General features: G+C 34.9%; 2 protein-coding genes across 6 annotated transcripts in view; one reads left to right on the forward strand and one right to left on the reverse strand.

Annotated features, from left to right (window-relative positions):
• The window catches only part of LYSMD3 (LysM domain containing 3), a 14,543-nt gene extending 5,290 nt beyond the window's left edge, over positions 1-9,253 (forward strand). Inside the window, exon 3 of the mRNA XM_017890517.1 lies at positions 5,427-9,253. Within this exon, the coding sequence (XP_017746006.1) occupies positions 5,427-6,092 (666 nt within the window). The 3' untranslated portion in view covers positions 6,093-9,253. The remainder of the gene's footprint in view (positions 1-5,426) is intronic.
• Positions 9,254-12,095: 2,842 nt separating this feature from the next.
• The window catches only part of POLR3G (RNA polymerase III subunit G), a 39,869-nt gene continuing 30,142 nt past the window's right edge, over positions 12,096-21,822 (reverse strand). For all 5 annotated transcript variants that reach the window (XM_017890512.1, XM_017890513.1, XM_017890511.1 and 2 more), the window contains exons 7-8: positions 18,933-19,079; positions 12,096-13,192 (exon numbers count right to left, since the gene is read on the reverse strand). In XM_017890512.1, coding sequence (XP_017746001.1) covers positions 13,106-13,192; positions 18,933-19,079 — 234 coding nt within the window. In that variant the 3' untranslated portion in view covers positions 12,096-13,105. The remainder of the gene's footprint in view (positions 13,193-18,932; positions 19,080-21,822) is intronic.

A 21,822-nucleotide genomic window follows, 5' to 3' on the forward strand; every position in this document is an offset into this window, starting at 1 on the left:
AAAAAAAAAAAAAAAAAAAAAAAAAAAAAGAAAAGAAATCTGTGTCTGTGTCACATTTGTAAATGTTTACTTTTTAAAATTTTAACAAATACTTGAATTTCTGTGTATTTCCAAATCCACAGATTTCAGTATTGAAATCAACACTTAAATGTGTTATCTTCTTATTCAAGTGGTAAAAAATAAATGTGGAAATGTATAAGGAAAAGTTTTTCCCTGTCCCAATTTCTTGAGATAACCAGTGTTAACACTTTGGCATGTTCCTGTACCTTCTTTTGTGCTCATAAGTATTTATTTATATATACATGTTTTGGGGAGTTAGTAATCTTTGTATTTTTAAACGTGGATTATATCGCATTTTACTCTGCAACTTGCATTTTTCATTTTTTAGTGTATCATGGACACCCTCATGACCATCCCTTAAAGCCTTATAGATCTAACTCATTATTTTAAATGGTTGTATAATGTCTGTAGTATCAGTGTTCCAGTATTTTTAAGCCATTGCCCTATTAATTGATACTCAGGATTTTCTTGGTGTTTTACCTTGTGTAGCAAATATTATCACAACTGTATCTTTAAATGGCAGTGCCTTTATTTCTGTGGGATAGATCCCAAAAGTGGGATTGCCAGATAAGAGGAATGGTGTATTTTTAATTTTAATAGATACTGTACTCTATTTGGACCCTTTTTCTGTCTGTGTCATTATGTCCATCTTGAGGGCTTAGCAGGAATTTTTTTTTTTTTTTTTTTTTGAGACGGAGTCTCGCTCTGTTGCCCAGGCTGGAGTGCAGTGGCCTGATCTTGGCTCACTGCAAGCTCCGCCTCCCGGGTGTAAGCCATTCTCCTGCCTCAGCCTCCCGAGTAGCTGGGACTACAGGCGCCCGCCAGGTCGCCCGGCTAGTTTTTTGTATTTTTTAGTAGAGACGGGGTTTCACCGTGTTAGCCAGGATGTTCTCAATCTCCTGACCTCGTGATCCGCCCGTCTCGGCCTCCCAAAGTGCTGGGATTACAGGCTTGAGCCACTGCGCCCGGCCAACAGGATATTTTTATATCCACATTGATATGGAAACCGGTTAGAACATTTGTTTTCAAACTTTTTGTTCTCATACTCCCAACAGAATTTTGAAATATGTGTACTGTGTACCTCCTGGCACATTTTTAAGTGAACTTAAATTCTTCCTCATGACTTAAAATAGTTACAAAGTGTATAATTTTCAGAATGTTGTATTAACATTTAAAAATAAGACTATTAGAGTGCTCTTTAAATGCATCCACAGAATTCTAAGTACTTCCAGGATTTGCTACCTGAAATTTGTATTTTTTAAAAAAGTGGAAAGTGTGTATATGAGAGCTCTTTTATTAATAGCATGAGATTTTATATCATCCCTTTTTCTCATTAATATTTTCATCTTCCCCCCAAATTTTCATGATGTAAAGTATTTTATACTTGAAAACCTCTTATTGACTACCTGTAATACTTCTCTGCAATAGGAACACATGTCTATAAGTTTATATTATATAAATGTATTTATATATGTTTATATTCTAAAAAAATTATGGTCATGAGGTTGTATTTTTTCTACATTTGCAACTATTGCAACAATTCACATTTCTTATTACAATTCACAATTCATCAAAACATTACAAATTTTGATTTTAAAATTTAATAAAATATTTTAATAAAATGAATTTTTTGATGTGGTAAAAGAGCTGGGTAGTTTTTTCCTCCTGCCTTGCTCATGTATGGCAATATCAATTCTTGCCATTATTATATCACAATATATTTAAGTTTATTTCTAAATGCAAATAAACATGTGAGTAAATGTTTTGTAGAGAAATAAGACCATTGATAAATAAATTACAGAATATGTCATAGAAGGTAGATGGTGGAATAGACTTCAAAATGAGAGACAAGGCTAAAAACATCAAGGTACAGATCCAAGAGGAGAGTTTGTGGTTCAGTGGTTTTATAAGATACTAGCTTTCTTTTAATGAACCTAGAAAATTATCTTAGGGAAATTTAACATACCATCTGAATAATTAAAAATAGGTCATATTTCCAATGAGGTACAAAGATGTTTCAGGCATTCAACAGTGATGTAAAGATTTCAAGGAGGAAATATGGTAAACAACAAAGGGAATTTTCGTAGGTATTTCAGAAATGAGTGGCACAGACTATTTGGGATGAAATGCTTTGAGACACTGAGGAAAAGTTTGATCCATACAGTAAGGGAATACAGTTATTGTAGGGTTTTAACAGGAGTGATACAGAACAACAGAGGGGCCTGCTGATGAATTGAAGGGGATCCAATAAAGAGATTACTGGAATAATAAAGATGATCAGGACTTAGACTAAAATATTTGTGATAAGGATAAAGAAGTGTTAAAAAATGTATTGGGGAAAATCACAGGATATATCAGCTGATTGCTTATGTGAAGTGAGAATGATGAAAAAAGTGCTTAACATTAATGGAGAGATGGCATTGGCCACTGTATTAGTCTGTGCTCACATTGCTATAAAAAAAATACCTGAGACTGGGTAGTTTATAAGAAAAGAGGTTTATTGGTTCTGCAGGTTTTACATAAAGCAGGCAGCATCTGCTTCTGGGGAGGCCTCAGAGAGCTTTTACTCATGGCGGAAGGCAAAGCCAGAGCAGGCATTTTCACACGGCTGGAGCAGGAGGAAGAGCGAGTGAGAGAGGAGGTTTCACATACTTTTAAACAACCAGATCTCACAAGAACTCAGGACATTATCAAGGGGGAAATCCACCTGCATGATCCAATCACCTCCCCCAGGCCCCATCTCCAACATTGGAGATTATAAGATGACATGAGATTTGGGTGGGGACACATACCCAAACCATATCAGCCACTATAGTGGGAAAGTTGATGAACAGAATTAGTTAAGATAAGCAGTGCATCTTTTTGATGGGAGCATAAGCAACAAAAAAATTATAAAATTTATTATAAAAGGATTTATCATTTAAAAAATACAGTAAGTAGTTAGTGGTATATTCCACTTAGAAATAATCTTAAGAATTATTAAAAATCTGTCAGTTATACAACTGATGAGAAGAATAAAAAGTCCAAGGTTGGAATCTTGAATGCAACCAAGGAAGTTAGCATAGCATAGAAATCATTATAGGGATATTCAGAGAGATAACTTAGGTAGATACTAAATCTTGGAACCCTAATTCAAAAAGAGTATTAAGTAGATTAGTAGGAGTACACAATACCAAGCAAAAGAGCATTTAAAGAGAATGGGGTCAGACTTTGGGATCTGTCAGTGAATCTTCATTTGCTATAAGACAAAACAATGTGAAGGTAGTAAGATGATAAAACACCCTTTATCTTTACTGTTTCATCTTTTAGTTATTGTTCAACCCTTTCCTTCTAATCCCCCCACACATACACTGCAAGATTATTTTTCCAGCTTGACCTCTTTTAGTCTTCATTGTACTTGATTACGAATCTACAGTTGATTCTGTTCACTACTCCCTCATAAAGACCCTCTCTGCTTGACCACCTTGAATTTTCAGGTTTCTGGTTTTCCTACTGTTAACATTTAATAATAGCTAACTTTTATATGACATACTATATATCACTGTTCTGAGTGTCCTGCAAAATTTAAATCATTAATGTTCACCTCAACCCTATAATGTAGGTAGTAGTATTACTGCCATATTGCAGGTGTGGAACCTTAATGGCAAGGAGGTTAAACAACTTGCCCCAGGTCATACAGCTAGACAGTGTCAAAGCCATGCTTCAAACCCAGTTATCCATGCTTTTAACCACTATTGTATATTCCCTTCCTGGCCATTCTTCATCTCCTTTGTGGATTTCTGTTACTCAGCATACCCATCAAATGTTGGAGTTCCTTAGGGATCTTCTTGTTGCTTTTTTCTCCCAGGCTTTTTCTAGTGAATCTGTCTACTCTTGGACCTCTTTGACTTCAATTACTTTTTTTTTTTTTTTTTTGAGATGTAGTCTTGCTCTGTTGCCCAGGCTGGAGTGCAGTGGCATAATCTCTGCTCACTGCAACCACAATCTCCCGGGTTCCAGTAATTCTCCTGCCTCAGCCTCCCGAGTAGCTAGGACTACAGGCACGTACCACCATGCCTGGCTAGTTTTTATATTTTTAGTAGAGATGGGGTTTCACCATGTTGGCCAGGCTGATCTCGAACTCCTGACCTCAAGTGATCTACCTGCCTCGGCCTCCCAAAGTGCTGGAATTACAGGCATGAGCCACCATGCCTGGCCGACTTCAATTATATTTTTGCTGATAGTCCACAAATCTGTGTCTCCAGCTGAGATCATTCTTGAGTTTCAGGCATATATCTATAACTCTGTCCTGAACATCTTCCACTTGTGTATCTCAAGCAGCTCCAAGTCAGCATATCTAAAATCTGCATTCATCCTCTTCTTACCCTCCACAGTGTTCCATTTCTTAGTGAATGCCATCATCCATCAAGTTGACCAAACCAGAAATCTAAGCTTCATACTAGACCCACTTTATCTCTCTGACATCAATCAGGTGTTACATGATTAGGTTTTAGATTAAAGCGTTGATGGAAATGAATGGGACTAACAGATGGTGGGAGAACCTGGCATACCAATTGGTAATCTGCCAGACACTGCCCTCTTCCCCCAACACAGTGGAATAGGATATACAGACAGGTTATCTCACAGTGGATTGGATAATACAAACAGGTTGAGGAATATATAATATATAGAGAAAAAGCTTATAAAAGTGATTAGTCTTGAAGGTAGTTGAATAATGCATTTACACTGAGAAGTTTGGGGGGGGGGAATGGCTTCAGAAGTAAGGGGGTAAATTACCAGTTTTTTAAATTCTAAGGTATATATGCTTTTCCACACATTTTAGCATCTTTTTTTGGAATGGTGGCATCTTCAATTTTTGGTGAAGTTTTTTTTTTCCCCCTAGATATACATAAAATAATGCTGCATCTTAAGAGTTATGGCATCTTGGTTTTGATAAAATATGGTAGTTTTAGTTGGGTAGCATTTGTCTATATTCCAGTTTCCAAATTGGAATAAAGAAGATAACTATCCATAATCCTTCCTTCACAAATTGTTTACGAGTAGAAGGACTGTGGTATTTATGCATGATGCACAAAGGGAAACAGCAAAGGATTCTAGGATCTACTTAAATAGCATTAATTAGTGTTACAAATATATGTGGGTGATAGTAGAAAGTAGTGATTTCCTAAGATTGGTAGATCTAAAGTGGTGTAGAATTCTCATCTACAAATAAAATTAAAATTTCTCTGGGTGCAACTTCATACTAATAATGATTAAGTTCAATTTTTTTTTCCTCCAAAAGTAACTAGGATGAATGACTATTGCTACCTTTATTTTGATTTAGAATTCAATTGGTTGTTGCCTTTTTTTTTTTTTTTTTTTTACAGGTAGCAGATATCAAGAGAGTTAACAATCTCATCAGTGATCAAGACTTTTTTGCCCTTAGGTCTATCAAAATTCCAGTAAAAAAGTTCAGTTCCTTGACCGAAACACTTTGTCCTCCAAAAGGAAGACAGACTTCACGTCATTCATCTGTTCAATACTCTTCCGAACAACGGGAAATTTTGCCAGCTAATGATTCCCTTGCTTACAGTGACTCAGCTGGTAGCTTTTTAAAAGAAGTAGACCGAGACATAGAACAAATAGTAAAGTGTACAGACAATAAGAGAGAGAACCTCAATGAGGTAGTATCGGCCTTAACAGCACAACAAATACGTTTTGAACCTGATAACAAAAACACTCAACGTAAAGATCCCTATTATGGAGCAGACTGGGGAATAGGGTGGTGGACAGCTGTCGTGATAATGTTGATAGTAGGTATAATAACACCGGTGTTTTATTTGTTGTATTATGAAATTTTAGCTAAGGTGGATGTTAGTCATCATTCAACAGTGGACTCTTCACATTTACATTCAAAAATCACACCCCCATCACAGCAGAGAGAAATGGAAAATGGAATTGTGCCAACTAAAGGAATACATTTCGGCCAACAAGATGATAATAAACTGTATAGTCAGGATTCTGACTCACCTGCTGCTCAACACGAAACATAGCAATTAGTTCGTAATCACGTTAGTAGTCACATGTGCATCTGGAATGTGGTGAATCAGTTATATCCAATAATCGCTTCAAAGGCAGAATTTAGAGAGATTGAGGATGCTTTTGTTTTTAACAAAAGGATTTCACACTTTGAACATTTTTTGAGCAACTAGTTGATGTTGAGAGCAGTTGATCCATAAATCTGGTGTGTCAATGTTTCAAGCAGAAATTAATTTAAACGTGTGTTTAGGAAGTTCTTAACTTGGAAGATGTATCATTTTTCTTAAGATGTATGTTTAAATTTTTTTTTAGGTAATTTTAAAAAAGTTTATTAATGTTAAATTTATGATGCAGAATGACAGCATCAGTTGTCTGCAGCTGAAAAAAATTTACTACTATGAACCCCCAAAATATTCAGTTGTAAGAAAGTTTGATTCTAAAATTATTCATGGTAGCATACGTAACACACCACTTCAAAACCTTTAAAAATTACATTTAGCACATGTACTATGAAAGCATACGTACAAAGAGAAAGGGGAAAGTGATTTATAATTCCTACAGCAGAGGCCAAGAAATAGATTAAAATATTTTCAAGACCCCAAAATAATGTATTATGGTTGGGAAGTCAGTAGAACACTGGAATAGGTGAAGACCTGACAGTAATTTTTGTCTTAAGAATGCTTTCTTTAGGACAGACCCTTTAACCTCACCTCTGTGCATCTGTTTTTAAAATGATTATATTTGTCTCTGATATTTGAAAGCACTTTTGTAGTTTCGATGATGAAAAATGTTAAACATGTACATATTACCATTATTTAAGAAATAATTCTTTACATACTGTGATAAATCATTGCTGTTACATACAGTAACATGCCTTAATTATATTTAATGCCTTACTGCTTTATGTAAGTAAATCCAAGTTTCAGAATTTAAGCATTATTTCAGATGGTCCAGTCAGATTCGTTACATAGGCTATATAAATTTGTCTCCATTTTAACCATCAAGCACAAATAATTGGGTCAAAACTGTCTGAGGTCTGTTGAAGAAAACGGTTCATTAAGCAAAAACGAGTAGAGGTCTTTTATATTAACTGTAACAGACAAATTAGTAATCCCTTAACCTCTGTTTTTCAAAGAGAAAACACCCAATTTAGACTTTTTTCCTGAACTATACATACAGCATCAAATTGGGAAACAAAGGCCAAAGGTGTATAGATTGCTTGAAAGGGCGTGATAGTGCCTCTTTTTAAGATCTGTTGAGTCGGCTATAGTCTGACTAAGGAAGAAGCATTTGCATACTGATTCCATCATTTAATCTTTAAAAGTATGTGTTCTAAAAATGTAACCAGAATGATTCTTCAATAGAAATGAGATTTGGTGGAGTCTGGATTGCCTGTTTTGTATATAATATATACTTAGGATATATAATACCACCTCATTTTCTGGGCATTATTTCCTAATTGTTGATATTTCAGGCTTTTGATAAATCATTTTATATATTTCAAATTTCAGTTGGAATAAGTAAATATTTATGGCAAGTGGAGTTTTATGTACTTTCAGGAGAAGACCATCAGGAAAAGATAGGACAAAGAAGTCAAACATTAAAGCCTTTGCAAGTATTAGAGGACCTTAGACAATTACCAAAAAGTGTTTAATAGGAAAGTTACAAATTGGTTCTCTTAGCAAATTAAACATTTAAAAAATAGTTTTAATGTGCCTTGGGCATCTTGAAAAGAAGAGTGTGATATAATTTATGCTCAGTGCTAACTGGTCAGTTTACATTGTATTTATTAAGCTTGCTGAAAAATGAGGTTTTAAGGAAGAAAATGCAGATTATTTTAGGGTAAACAGGCCAGGTGTCCTTTGAAGAACTTTGTTTACATCAAATTGATGAAATTACAGTCAGTGATTCCTTACCTTTTTGCTAGTTGTACTTTGAAATTGTTATGGGTTCGATTTCCAAAATATGTTATTTATTTTTAAAGGAATACGGTGTGCTGTGTATTTGTTGATTAAAAATCATTTGTCTTGCAGAGTATCCTTTTTTGAAAGAAATATACATCCTTATAACACATCAGGTAGTTTTCTTTTTTCTATATTTAAATTATATATTTTTGAATTAATTGAATATAATTTGAGTTATATATAATTCTGTATAAAGGTTACATATTGAATTACAGTTCTTACCCATTTAGAAAAGAATTTTCTAAGCATTTAAAACATTTGGAATAATTTTAGTTTCTAAAAGTACTAATGTAAGTTAAGTTTGTATCAAATGCAAATTACCTTGTATAACTAATTAACAAGCACAGTTATTGTTTAACATTGTGATTTTAATTGTTGGCACCCTTATTTGAATCTGCTGCTTTACATGTGGTCTTCGTGTGTGTCTGCATGTGTGCACACATGCACTTGTATGCAATGTAAAAGTAACAGCAGAATCACTGCATTTGGTTCACTTAAAATTTTGGAGTTAGCAAGTAAAGAAAAAGCTGATAGTTTTATGAAGTCTGGGTTAAAATAAAATTGCTATCCCACTCCTAGGAAGTTATGGGGTTCCTGTTTTCAAAAGGTATGTTAAAAGTGGTTATAGACTCTGCTGGCCACATTAAAAATTAGAAGACTCATGTTAAATTATCTTCTCCAAAGGACTTTTTATTTACAGCTTTTCTTTTGCTGAACTCTACCTGCTTGGCTCAGTGTCCTGAAGAGTTTTTTTTAAATGAACCACTACTTAGTAATTAGTTCTTTTTTATTTAAAGTGTTTACTTCTAAAATTACCTAGTTGGAAATATGAAGGATATGCTTAGGTTTAGAAATATCATGAAGCAAGGATCTAGTCAGTGTTACAGGACAAAAGTGGAGTTTTTTAAAGTCTGTATTTAAATGGTGCACTGATGGGATTCATTTTTTATTTGAATTACAAAAATGTTGCTCAGGTAATCCGTATTTTCTTCCACGTATGTGCATATTGCACTGTTAGATCACAGAAATATCTGAATGCTTTAATTTTTATGTATGCAAAATCTATCTTTTGTATAATGTATTTTATACAAATGTAACTAGAACATTGTTAGCATGTACATCTGTAAAATGTTTTAAAATTTTTTGCCCCTTATTTTCATATTTTGAAAGATCTATAACATGTAATAAAGTTTCTATTATTCAATCTAAAATGGAAGCCAGTGAATTTAATTGAATAAAGCAAAGCTTTTCTCCTCTACTTTCAGACTAATACAGAGATATTATGTAAGATACAGCAAATTGCCAGAGGTTTACCAATTCAGATTTCCTATTTGCTACAGTGAGGCAGAATACCCTGGATTATCTGTAAGACATAGATAAAACATTTTAGATGAATGTTCTTTGGGGGATTTTCCTCAGGGTAAGATCTGGTAAGGCATGGTCCAGGAATTGCTATGAAGTTGTAGATGAGTCATTATCTACAGATTATAGCCTGCTCTATTTATATGTAGTTTTAATTTATTATAAAACCTCAAGAATACTGTTTAAAAGATTCTTAGCAGAAAAACTGAGAAAGTTTTTTGGAGCTTTTATTTGATGGAGGAATGTGTATAAACCCTGTTTTTTTCTTTTTCCCATTTTCAAATGCATCTTGATCTTAAAATTGTGTTTTTTAAATAAAATGGTAATTTTTACTACAGGGGTTTTATTTTCTAATTTTTTTTTTTTTTTCCTGAGACAGACGCTTGCTCTGTCGCCCAGGCTGAAGTGCAATGGCATGATGGTTCACTGCAGCCTCGAACTCCTGGGGCCAACTGATCCTCCCATGTGAGCCTCCCGAGTAGCTGGGACTACAGGCACATGCCACCACACAGGCTTGAGATTTTAACCATGTAAAAGCAAAGCCATCGACACTGTACATTTGAAGGTAGTGAAGTGAAAAGTTTAACAAGAATCTTCTGAATGTCTTAACATTCTCTAGTATCCAGAATAAATCAGCCCAAGCACGAATGATCACACTAAATTATATTGTCTGCCAAATCTCTTAAGTTTGTTGTCATAACTGTGTGTGCATGTGCGTGTGCGTGTGTGTTGTCATCTTGGCTCACTGAAGCCTCAACCTCCTGGGCTCAAGCAGTCCTCCCACCTCAGCTTCCTCTTGGCCCACTGAAGCCTTGACCTCCTGAGCTCAAACAGTCCTCCCACCTCAGCCTCCCGAGTAGCTGGGACTACAGGCACAGACCAGCATGCCCATCTCACAACTTTTTTGAATAATCATTACCCAGTTTTGTTGTTTGTGGTGATTGTTTATTCAAGAATATTTGGAACAAGCATCCCTGCTTAATAGATAAGTTACTAGGTAAGATCTGTATTAACAAATTAGTTTTCTCTACGAAATAAACATTTAAATAAGTTTAAAACAAAATATCTTACTATAAAATGAACACAATTTTGTTTTGTAAGAATTTAATGTGTAAATAAATACAGAAAAATAAGCATTACAGCAACCAAACAGTTTTGCTCATGATAGCAATTTTATTAAAGACACTTCAACAAATACTTTTATGTAACAGGCTAATTCTGCAAAATAACATTAACTTTCCTATGGAATAATTTCACAGTCTCAGATTTTAAGCCAGAAAAATGAGATTCATGCTGGTAAAGCAACCTGCAAATCCTGCTTGTTCTCACAACTACTATACCTTAACATTGTAAAAAGATCTTTCAAAGGGGAAAGAAGGTTCTGAAAGGGTATGGCTGGTACCTCCCAGAGTAAATCCTTGCCCCAAGTGGCTGCCCTGCTATCTTCAAGACTAAAATGGTCATGACAAATTCAAAGCTAAAAAAAGAAATAACCTTTATCTTCAGTGTATTTGCCTGGTTCAAGTGGTTATCTGCAGATTTATAATAAGTAGGTAAACAGAACAATATTGATAAGATTTCTGAGAACTAAATGGTATTTGGCTCTGGTACTAAGGAGTTGAAAGAATAAAACACCTATATTAATTATCAACTGCAAATGACAACTTTTTGTGAAGTTTCTATTCTACGGCTTACTTTATTCATATATTCCATTTAGAATCTTAAAAATTTTTTGACAACTTCCTTTAAACAAGAAGTAATTCACAAATGGTTAACACAGCTGTAAACTAATAAGATAGGTCCTCACACCCATCTTGAATTTAAGAAAGTATTGCCATTGAAAGTGATCTTTTTCCTGAGAAATTCATGTTGCAAAATGGCACAAGACAATACACATTTTCTCCAATTTTCTGCATGAATACAAGATAGGAAAATAAGATTATATTTTGTGAGGAAAATAATGTTTCTTAAAATTGTGTTTCTTAAAATGTTTCTTAAAATTGTGTTTTCAGTTACTCTCCAAACTACAAATTTTTAGAGGGTGAGGGCCAAATGTAAATTAAGAACTGATCTTTAAGGCAAGAGAATGAATACATATGGTAAATTTTGGTTGGTGTTTAAACAATTTTTATAGGAAATTGTTTACAAGTGGAGAAACTAAGGCACAGAAACAACCAAGCTTAGGTTCAAGGTGGAGTTTAATAGTACAGGTAGAAACAGAATCTAGGGATCTGATTCTAACATTAGAGGATAATAATATCTTCCCAAAAGGGAAAATAAAATTATTTCCTTTGGCAGATAACATTGATAAATCATTTTTGAAATATATAATATGAATTTCCTTGAAAATCTTTGGCATTTGTGAGAGTCTTTGTAGGCTGAGGTTTTTAGGTAATTTTTCCCAAAATATAAAGTTAGGAGAGCTAGCTTTAAACAACAAAAAAATTAATCTTAATTTCAAAATGACCTGAGTTCATTTTGCGTTTTTATATAAATCAATTGTACAGCTTGAGTACTCTGAAACATAAAAGGCCACCACACTTCACTTCATAGAGTTCACACACATGCATTCTACATATTTATATGACCAGAACTTCACATTTTATAAAATATANTTTGGCAGATAACATTGATAAATCATTTTTGATATATAATATGAATTTCCTTGAAAATCTTTGGCATTTGTGAGAGTCTTTGTAGGCTGAGGTTTTAGGTAATTTTCCCAAAATATAAAGTTAGGAGAGCTAGCTTTAAACAACAAAAAAATTAATCTTAATTTCAAAATGACCTGAGTTCATTTTGCGTTTTATATAAATCAATTGTACAGCTTGAGTACTCTGAAACATAAAAGGCCACCACACTTCACTTCATAGAGTTCACACACATGCATTCTACATATTTATATGACCAGAACTTCACATTTTATAAAATATAAAATTAAATGTCTTAGTCAAATTTTTCATAAGCCCAACTATTTGAAGATGTCAGTTATTACAGTGGAATGATTAATTCATATATCATACAGTATTTAGTCCCAAATTCAAGTATTTATAATATTCACCCCATGTGAGAGTTTCTTTATACCGGCTAAGAGTGAGTTGTGAAATTTATATTGCTCAGTTTGGTATTTTTCCCTGTGTGTATGTTTTCCATCACAAAACCTCTATCTCACAATTCTGTACTTTTAAGAGCTCAGGTAGGTTTATGTAGTCATAATGCAGTAGTCTAGAACACACCATGTAAAGGTAAAAAATAAAATTATTTTCAAGTTTCTTTGTTTTTAAAGTGCTCCATGTGCTGTATTGTATCAACTTTCAGGTTATAGAAATCCATTATGACTAGCAGTAGTTTTACAAAAGATCAGCAGTTAAGCAAGAATGATTTCTTCAAGTACATATACATAGATTAAGAGAGCAAAAATTCTTTAGGCACATTCATATTCAAATAAAAAAAAATCCATGAGAGTATGTAAGAGAGATGGCAGAGGTGTTTAGAAGGAATGTCAGAATGTCAGGTACTAATTTGTAAGGTAACTAGTATGTAAACTCAAAGTGGTTTTGAATATTTTGGTAACAAATATTTGTCCAAAACAAAACAAAACAAAAATAAATATTTGTTCCTTATCAGAGACAAAATACAAATCAAGTCTGTCCAAATGTTCAGAAGCTGCGTCATAAAAATATTTTTTGAAAATTTCATGCCTAATAGGTTGCTTCATCCATGTTGTCATCACTGTCTGCGCCAAAATCATCTCCATCTTCAAAGTATGAATTAATGTAGTCATTTTCCTAAGTGAAATGATATATTCCTTTGTCAATATTAAAATGAATGAGTAGTAAGAAAATATTCCAGGCTTAAAAGTCTCTGCTTTTTTATCCGCTGCAAAAACACAACAGTTTTCACTTGTGTTTACCTGTGCTTTCTTCCTTAAGACCACCACCTCCCATTCTTGTCAGGCACCAACTAGCTAAGAGAACATGAAGGGTTGCCCATACCATCTCGATAGGATAATATAGCTACTAACACATTACAGCTTACTGGGATGATACATAGTTTAGTTAGCTAAACCTCTAAACACTTACCCAAAAAATGCACAGACACTCAAGAAAAAAAGCCAGTTTACATTAACATCCATTAGACTACCCCAGTACTGAGATTTTTAGTCACAAAGCATAACTGAGCATAAGCCAGAGACACTTTTACTTCCTAACCAAAAAAAAAAAAAGCCTCATGATACCAAACCAAATCCAAAAGATGCCTATATTATACTCTATCTAGGGCTTCTTAGTTTCTTTTTCTTGTGACTGAATGAGACTATCGTCCATGCAAATAACTCAGAAAATATCTGTGCTTTCTATCAAAATTCAAAATCTTACTTTCTTATTTATTTTCTGGGCCTCCAGTATCTTGCAATCAAAAATCCACTTTGGATATAAAGTAAACCTAAGAGTTATTAATCAGTTGCAATGTATGGATTGTATTTGAATTCTGTTTGAAACAAACAAACCTTTTGAGACAACCAAGAAAATTCAATACTGGCCTGATACTTGATGAAATTAAGAATTATATTTCATTGTATGGGGTGTTATAATGATACAGTGATGTTGCTAAAGAGCCCTTACTTATTTTTGAATCCATACTGAAATATTTGTGGATGAAATGATACGATGCCTAGGATTTTCTTTGCAATCCAAGGCACATGGGGCACAGGGAATGGGATGGGTAGACAGGGAGGGATTGGGTAGATGAATGAGTGGTTGAAAGATTAGCTATGAATTGACCATTGTTAAAGTTGAGTGATAAGACCATGGGTGTTTCTTTTACTAGTCAGTACATTTTTGCACATGATTGAGATCTGCTATAAAAAGAGATTAATCTCCACATCTCTACTATCTATAGTAAGAAATACAGACTATTCTCAAATTTTAATTTTTTATAAATTTTATTTCTCGTATCAATTTTATTAATTTTTTTCCAATGATTTTTTTGTTTGTTTTTGTGTTTTACTATCTGGATAGTGGGATTTTTAATATAAATGTATTTACATAATGCAAGAAAAGTAACATGTATTATTCACTGTATATGCATTATTTAGATAGTTATCTCATTACTTTTTCTTCCCTAGATACTGTAAGTTTCTGCATCCAGCTAAGACCATTCCCATCTCTGGATAGTTGGCCTGGCTTTTCTGGTGCCCAAAAACTTTGGCAATATTTAGACACCTGGGTGAAGCTTGGGGCCTGTATATCAGGGGAGGGTGGCATGGTTGAGAGTTCAAATGAGGTCTCATTGTAAAGGAGACCTTTGGTAAGAACACTTGTGTAGAAATAAAAGTAAGCTGATTTGTACATAAAGTGGAGATGAATAAGGAAAGGATACTCTAGTATTCTAAATCAAGCATATGTCACTTGTGTTTTAGACATGAATACCTCCTCCAAGTTCTGTTTAAGTGTTTCAAATTTGGTAATTGTGTAATGTTAGTCATCTTGATACAGGTACCAGGTAGCGAAACCTATAATTTCAGTAGTGAAACTGATGGCTTAAATGGTTCTAGGCTCTCATTTGAGCCCTTGTGTTTTTCGTCAATTACAACATTCAAAAGATTGAAGAAAAGTCTTTATTTCCTTGATTTTACTAATAGGTGTTACTAGATAATTTGCCGCATTTTATTCTTCAAAAGAAAATGCGCCATCAAATCCTCAATACATTGGATAAATTACCACAAATTTTAATTAATAATTGCTAAAAAGAGCAGAGAGGAATAATTTTAAATGTAGAAAGGTGTTAATGAAGATCTCCTTTCCAACCCTCACTCAGCCATACATGCAGAACACACATTTATCTATTAAAATGGGGAGTTTTTCTGTTGTTTTTGTTTGTTTGTTTTAAATGAAATGTTATAATAAACCCACTGGTGTTAATATTCTGCTAAGGCTCAATGAAGAATTCTAAAACTACTAGAATCCCAATGTTTGTTTTTGTTAAAGGAGATCTTAATTTCAACACAGATATAGTTCCAACTCAACTCAATGCAAGCAGACATTGTCAACAGAGCATTGCAAATGCCAGTCTTGTCTAGAATATTGACCACACAAACTAGAACCTATAGCACCACCACCCTACTACCCCCATGGCAGTGTGACAACCAAATGTATCTCCAGACACTACTAAATATCCCTTCAAGAGTATTGAAAACCACTGGTTTACAGCAATAAGCTTTCAAATATGACCCAAACTTGGCTCTTCCATTCAAAGCAACTGAGCTTTCTAAAATATAAGCATCATTATACCATTCCACTGTTTAAAACCCCTCAATGCTCCCCACAGTGCTCAGGATAAAGTCAAATTTCTCAGCTTGACATTCAAAGTCCTTAATGACCTGCTCATCTCTCCAGCTTCATCTCTCAACATAAGCCCACTTACACCCTCTACTTCAGCCATACCAATTTATATGATCAGTTAAATTAAGATGCTACACTCTCATCACCTGCAAGCCTCTCTCCATGTTCCTTTTTCTCCCTGTAAGTGTCCACTCCATTCCATGTTTCTATCTTGATGTGATTAGCTCTTCAGATCACCTAAATTGTCTTCCTTGAAATATCATCTTTGATATGCCTAAAATAGACTTTGGTGTGCCCATAGCATCTCTTATGTGCTGCTATAGCATCCTGTACTAACATATCAGCGTTATTCACTGTGTATTAACTGTTACCTTTCTTGTCTCTCTAGTGATTTCCCTGAGAGAAGAACTGTATCTTATCTTCATATTCCCATTGCGTAGTAGAATTCCAAGCATATACTTAGTGTACACTTACTATAGGTTGAATGAAAAAGAACTGAGGAGTTACACATCTATACAGGGTAACTATGGGGAGGGATGCAATCAATCAGAGAGATGATGGCAAGAAAAAGCAGCCCAAGGGAAGAACCCTGAAGAATACTGACATTTAAAGACTAGAAAGAACTCAAGAGACTACAAAAATGTACCAGAAATAGGAGAAAAATGAGAAGCATCATGTAACAAAAATGAAGGGAAGCTAACATGTTTGTCTATGACTTAGCAATTAGCACAATCCCTGACATAAAAGATGCATATAATTGCTGAAAATTGTTGAATTTAAATAAAGGAAATTATAAATATATATATTTATATATATAAGTATATATATATATATGTTGCCCAGGCTGGAGTGCAGTGGCACAATCTCAGCTCACTGCAACCTCTGCCTCCTGGGTTCAAGTGATTCTCCTGCCTCAGCATCCCAAGTAGCTGAGATTACAGGCACCTTCCACCATGCCTGGCTAATTTTTGTATTTCTAGTAGAGACTGGGTTTCACCATGTTGGCCAAGCTGGTCTCAAACTCCTGACCTCGTGATCCACCTGCCTTGGCCTCCCAAAGTGCTGGGATTACACAGTAAGCCACTGTGCTTGGCCAGGAAATAGTATTTTAATAATAGAGCTATCAGAAGTGTTAAATACTACAGAAAAGTTAAGTGACATAAAGGCTAAAATTTGTCTATGGTGAGCGTGGTAGCAATAATTTCTTTAAGCTACTTCTATTTGTCAAAAGCAATAATTTGAATAGGAATGGAGGTGAAACTAAGATTGAAAAGAGCTAATGGCGGGGAGGGGAGGGTGATGACAGCTAAAGAAGCTTTCCAAGAGATGGCATGAGGGAGAATGTAGACACCATATTTTACAATGGGAAATGAACATGTTTTAATTCATGAATGGAAGAGACAGACAGAAAAGAGGTTAAAATATGGAAAGGGAAATGACCTGAGGACTATGGTTCCAAAAAAGGATAGGACCATTAGCCCCAAATAGGAGAAAGGGGATTTCCTCCCTTGATTAAAAAAAAAAAAAAAAAAAAGAGGAGGAGGAAGGAAGACACTGAGTTTGCAGGCAGAGGACATGAAATTAATAGTTTCCTCTTGATGACTTCATTTCCTGTATGGAGGTACTATCATCTGCTAAGAGTGAAAGAAAAGGTAGTAAACAAAGAGAAATAAGAAGAAAGAAGTTGATTTAAAATAATTGCTGTAAAGAGCTGACTTAAAAAGAGAAATAGGAAACATGTTAGCCAGAAAAATGAGGCTAGTGTTTTCTGAGGGGCATCAATTTCTGTGATTCCCAAGAAATGCTCAATAGGTCAGATTTGAAAGGGGAAAGAGATAGAGAATGGAAATGATCAAAGTTGGCTTTGGTCTAGAGTGTGCGCTGGGAGGACAAGAGACAAGAATAATGGCAAAAAAGAAGATAAAGGGTGAGCAAGGGTCTAAGTTTCTCAGAAAAGAAAATTAAAACAGAGAACCAGTAAAGGGGAAAGAGATGATCAGAAGTACTGACAGTCTCAATCGTGTCAGAGAGCAATGGAAATAAAAACATGAATGATCTGAAAAGAAGGCTGGAGACAAATGTGATCTACCACAAATTGACATATTTAATTTTTAAATGTTTAGACTTAAAATTTATCTGAAAGAATAGACAGAATATTCAGGAAAATTGTGAAAACAAAAGAGCAGCATGGAAGACATGCTCTACAAGCATAAACAAATAATCAGAAGCTTCTACTACTTGGAACAGCTTAGTGTTGATTCAAAATAGATCAATGGAACAGAGAACAGAGGTAGAAATGGGAATCTAATAGCTGATATAGGAAGAATTTCAAAATCAATGAGGAAAGCAAATCATTGAAGAAATGAGGTTAGCAGCTGGCTAGCCACTTGGAAACAGATAAAAAATGTATCCACACTACTCTGTTTATATCAATATAAATTTCAAAAGATAGCAAATTTAATGCAAAATAAATATAGTAAAGATTTCATAGTTGGAACAGTTTCTGAAGAAGCAAATTTGAGAATGTGGTATAAGAGGCTGAAATGGAATGAAGACAAAGGTCACCAGAATAGAGAAGAAACTCTCCACCTAGGGTTACTGTCTGAGGTGTCTACAAAGTCCCAACGAGGCTGTGGTCTGCAAAGTTACCCTGCTAAAAATACCTGATTGACTCCAGCTAATTCTGAAATGTACTATGTGCATTTCATTCTAAAAGTTAGGCATCCCAAATCGAAAACACAGGGTCCTGACTCAGCCAGATACCTGAGGTTAAATTATCAATTTTCTCTGATAGTGTCCACACGCACTTTGGAATTTTGAAACACACTGCAGGGATTCTCCTCTAGACCTATGTGGTTAAGCTCTCCGTTACCTGAACTGCTGACTTAAATTTTTATGTTGTTAAATCTTAACTGCACTAATCTGATCAATCTCCTTAACTTGCAGATTTATACTTACAAAGCTGCCAATCAAGTTATTTTTATCTCCTATATTCAATTTGACATCATTATAATTTCAATGCTATAATAGTTCTCTTGATAGCAAGGAACTGATGCCATTGATAATAATATACTTCTGGTTCCCATCATCTTGGTTTCTGTTTGTTGATTTTAGTACATACTATATATATGATTCCTTATTAGATAAACCTTATTTATTTTGCTGCCATCCCCAAATGAACCATTACCTCTTCTTGCTCTTCTTCATCATATTCCTCCTGTTCTGCAGCATCATCGTCATCGTCATCATCACCTTCTTTACTTTTCTCTTTGCTTCCTTCTTTATCTTCATTTTCCTCATCTGATTTTTCACCATCGTCTCTTTTTTCCAATTCCTGGTATAAGCGTGTTTCATTAATTTGTATGGAAACCACTAGACTGCTGACTTCCCTGCTTAGCCTTAAGGGAACAGTTATGTATCACCTTATTCTAATCCCATCTTAACACCACCTCCAGGTCACCACTAGGAAACTATCAGTCAACTCAAGAAAGAAGGAATTTACTATCTCACCATTAAACCAGCATTTTCTTTGATTTTGTTACTTAATAATTGGGTTTCAGATTAATACTGGGCTTATCAGCTCTAATGCACAATGCTTAATTTCCCTCCTACCTTCTCTTTTTTTTGAGAGGAAGTCTCGCTCTGTCACCCAGGCTGGAGTGCAGTGGCACGATCTTGGCTCACTGCAACCTGCTCCTCCTGGGTTCAAGTGATTCTCCTGCTTCAGCTTCCTGAGTAGCTGGGACTACAGGCGCACACCACCAAGCCTGGCTAATTTTTTAGTAGAGACAGGGTTTCTCCATGTTGGCCATGCTGGTCTCGAACTCCTGGTCTCAAGAGATCTGCCCACCTTAGCCTCCCGAAGTGCTGGGATTACAGGCATGAGCCACAGTACCTCGCGGTCTATCCTACCTCCTTCTAAAATATTTGAGGTGACTTAGTTTATGGAGAACTTTTAGAATGTTATTTTGTTTTCCTTCTAACATAAAAGGAGAAAAAGTAAGGTAATAGTATTTCAAAATGTCTATGTTCCACTTTATACATGAGACCATTTAACACTATTATTATAATAGCAAGTCATCCTGGGCTAGATTATCCTAGTTGCATTTTATCTGTGTCTTTATCTCTTTTCTCTCTCATTATTTACTTCCTGTTGCCAGGAATTCTTGTTTCTTATTATATCTGGCAGATGGAGAAGAAAAAGAGAAATTAAAACTCAAATCACAGTCAATACTAGCAATTATTAGAAATTCTAAAAGAGAAGACAAAAGAGAGATGCAGTTTGGAAAGCTTTGATTCCATGAGAGTTCCACTTACCCACAAGTGGAACCATCAGGGAATAGTATACAAAATTAACTTTAAAATTACATCCTTGTATTTTTATTAGGACTACCAACAATTTTTTTCATTTAATAAAAAGTGACCTATGTTCATTACTGTCACTATCTGTTCACTAAATTGTACTATGCTCAATTTGCACATATGACAGAATTTCACAAGTTTTCCAGGAGTCAATAATTTCACATATTAATACTCATAATTAAGGCATAAATCACCTCAGCTAAAATGTGATTAGTCCCCTAAACAGAAATTGGAATATTAATGCATGAATCTGCAAACACTCCATCTCTATTATAAGGTATTTGCTTTGTAGACTACATATAGAGAGAAAACAGGTTTTATATCTGGAGTAACTACAACTTAGCTATTCCTTTATTGGTTCTTAAATGCGTATCTTTAAAAATCGTAATTAATTCAAATTTGAATTTAAGGAAACCAAAGACAATAGAGAGACTACATTAGATAGGCTCAATTTCTAATCTAAATTCAAACTCCACCTTTCCTGTCTGCTTAACCCACTTAGGCAGAACAAATAACACCAAGGTAATAGACATAAGATGATTTATCTTGATACTGACTCATATGTTGTCTTATATGTGTTATTACTACAATATAATGTGTGCAATTTTTCCAAATGGCAATCCTTTTGGAAAAGTGCAAGTAAAGCGTGCTTATGGATCTTTTGCAGCATCTATAATAAGATATACACACATATATGATGCTATGTTAATATTATAACTTTTTTTTATATTTTAATCAGATCACAGTAAAAAGACCTGCAACCAATAAGTTTGTGTAGTTAATAGGAAATTGTAGCGCCATATTTATTTAGCTCTGTGCAGGGTACACACTATGTCTAAAAAATCATGCTATTATTTTATAATCAAGAACATAGTTATTTAAACCAGTTATGTAAAAGTACTTTTTTTTTTTTTTTTTTTTTTGGAGAAGGAGTCTTGCTCTGTCACCCAGGCTGGAGGGCAGTGGCACGATCTCGACTCACTGCAAGCTCCACCTCCCGGGTTCCCATCATTCTCCTGCCTCAGCCTCCCGAGTAGCTGGGACTACAGGCGCCCGCTATCATGCCCGGCTAATTTTTTTGTATTTATAGTAGAGACGGGGTTTCACTGTGTTAGTCAGGATGGTCTCGATCTCCTGACCTTGTGATCAACCTGCCTCGGCCTCCCAAAGTACTGGGATTACAGGCATGACCCACCACGCCTGGCCAAAAGTACGTTTTAAATACAGTATTCATTCAGTGCCACATAGGAACTAGGANTTTTTGGAGAAGGAGTCTTGCTCTGTCACCCAGGCTGGAGGGCAGTGGCACGATCTCGACTCACTGCAAGCTCCACCTCCCGGGTTCCCATCATTCTCCTGCCTCAGCCTCCCGAGTAGCTGGGACTACAGGCGCCCGCTATCATGCCCGGCTAATTTTTTTGTATTTATAGTAGAGACGGGGTTTCACTGTGTTAGTCAGGATGGTCTCGATCTCCTGACCTTGTGATCAACCTGCCTCGGCCTCCCAAAGTACTGGGATTACAGGCATGACCCACCACGCCTGGCCAAAAGTACGTTTTAAATACAGTATTCATTCAGTGCCACATAGGAACTAGGAAGTCTATATTTCTATTACTGCTATCTCAAATGTCTTTAAAAAAAATTCTCATCTTTATTTCCACCACATAGATCTAAATCAGACTCATAAAATAGGTTAAAAATAGCAGATTTATACA

The sequence above is a fragment of the Rhinopithecus bieti genome, unplaced genomic scaffold (assembly GCF_001698545.2).
Source record: "Rhinopithecus bieti isolate Rb0 unplaced genomic scaffold, ASM169854v2 scaffold_17861, whole genome shotgun sequence".
Taxonomy (NCBI): Eukaryota; Metazoa; Chordata; class Mammalia; order Primates; family Cercopithecidae; genus Rhinopithecus; species Rhinopithecus bieti.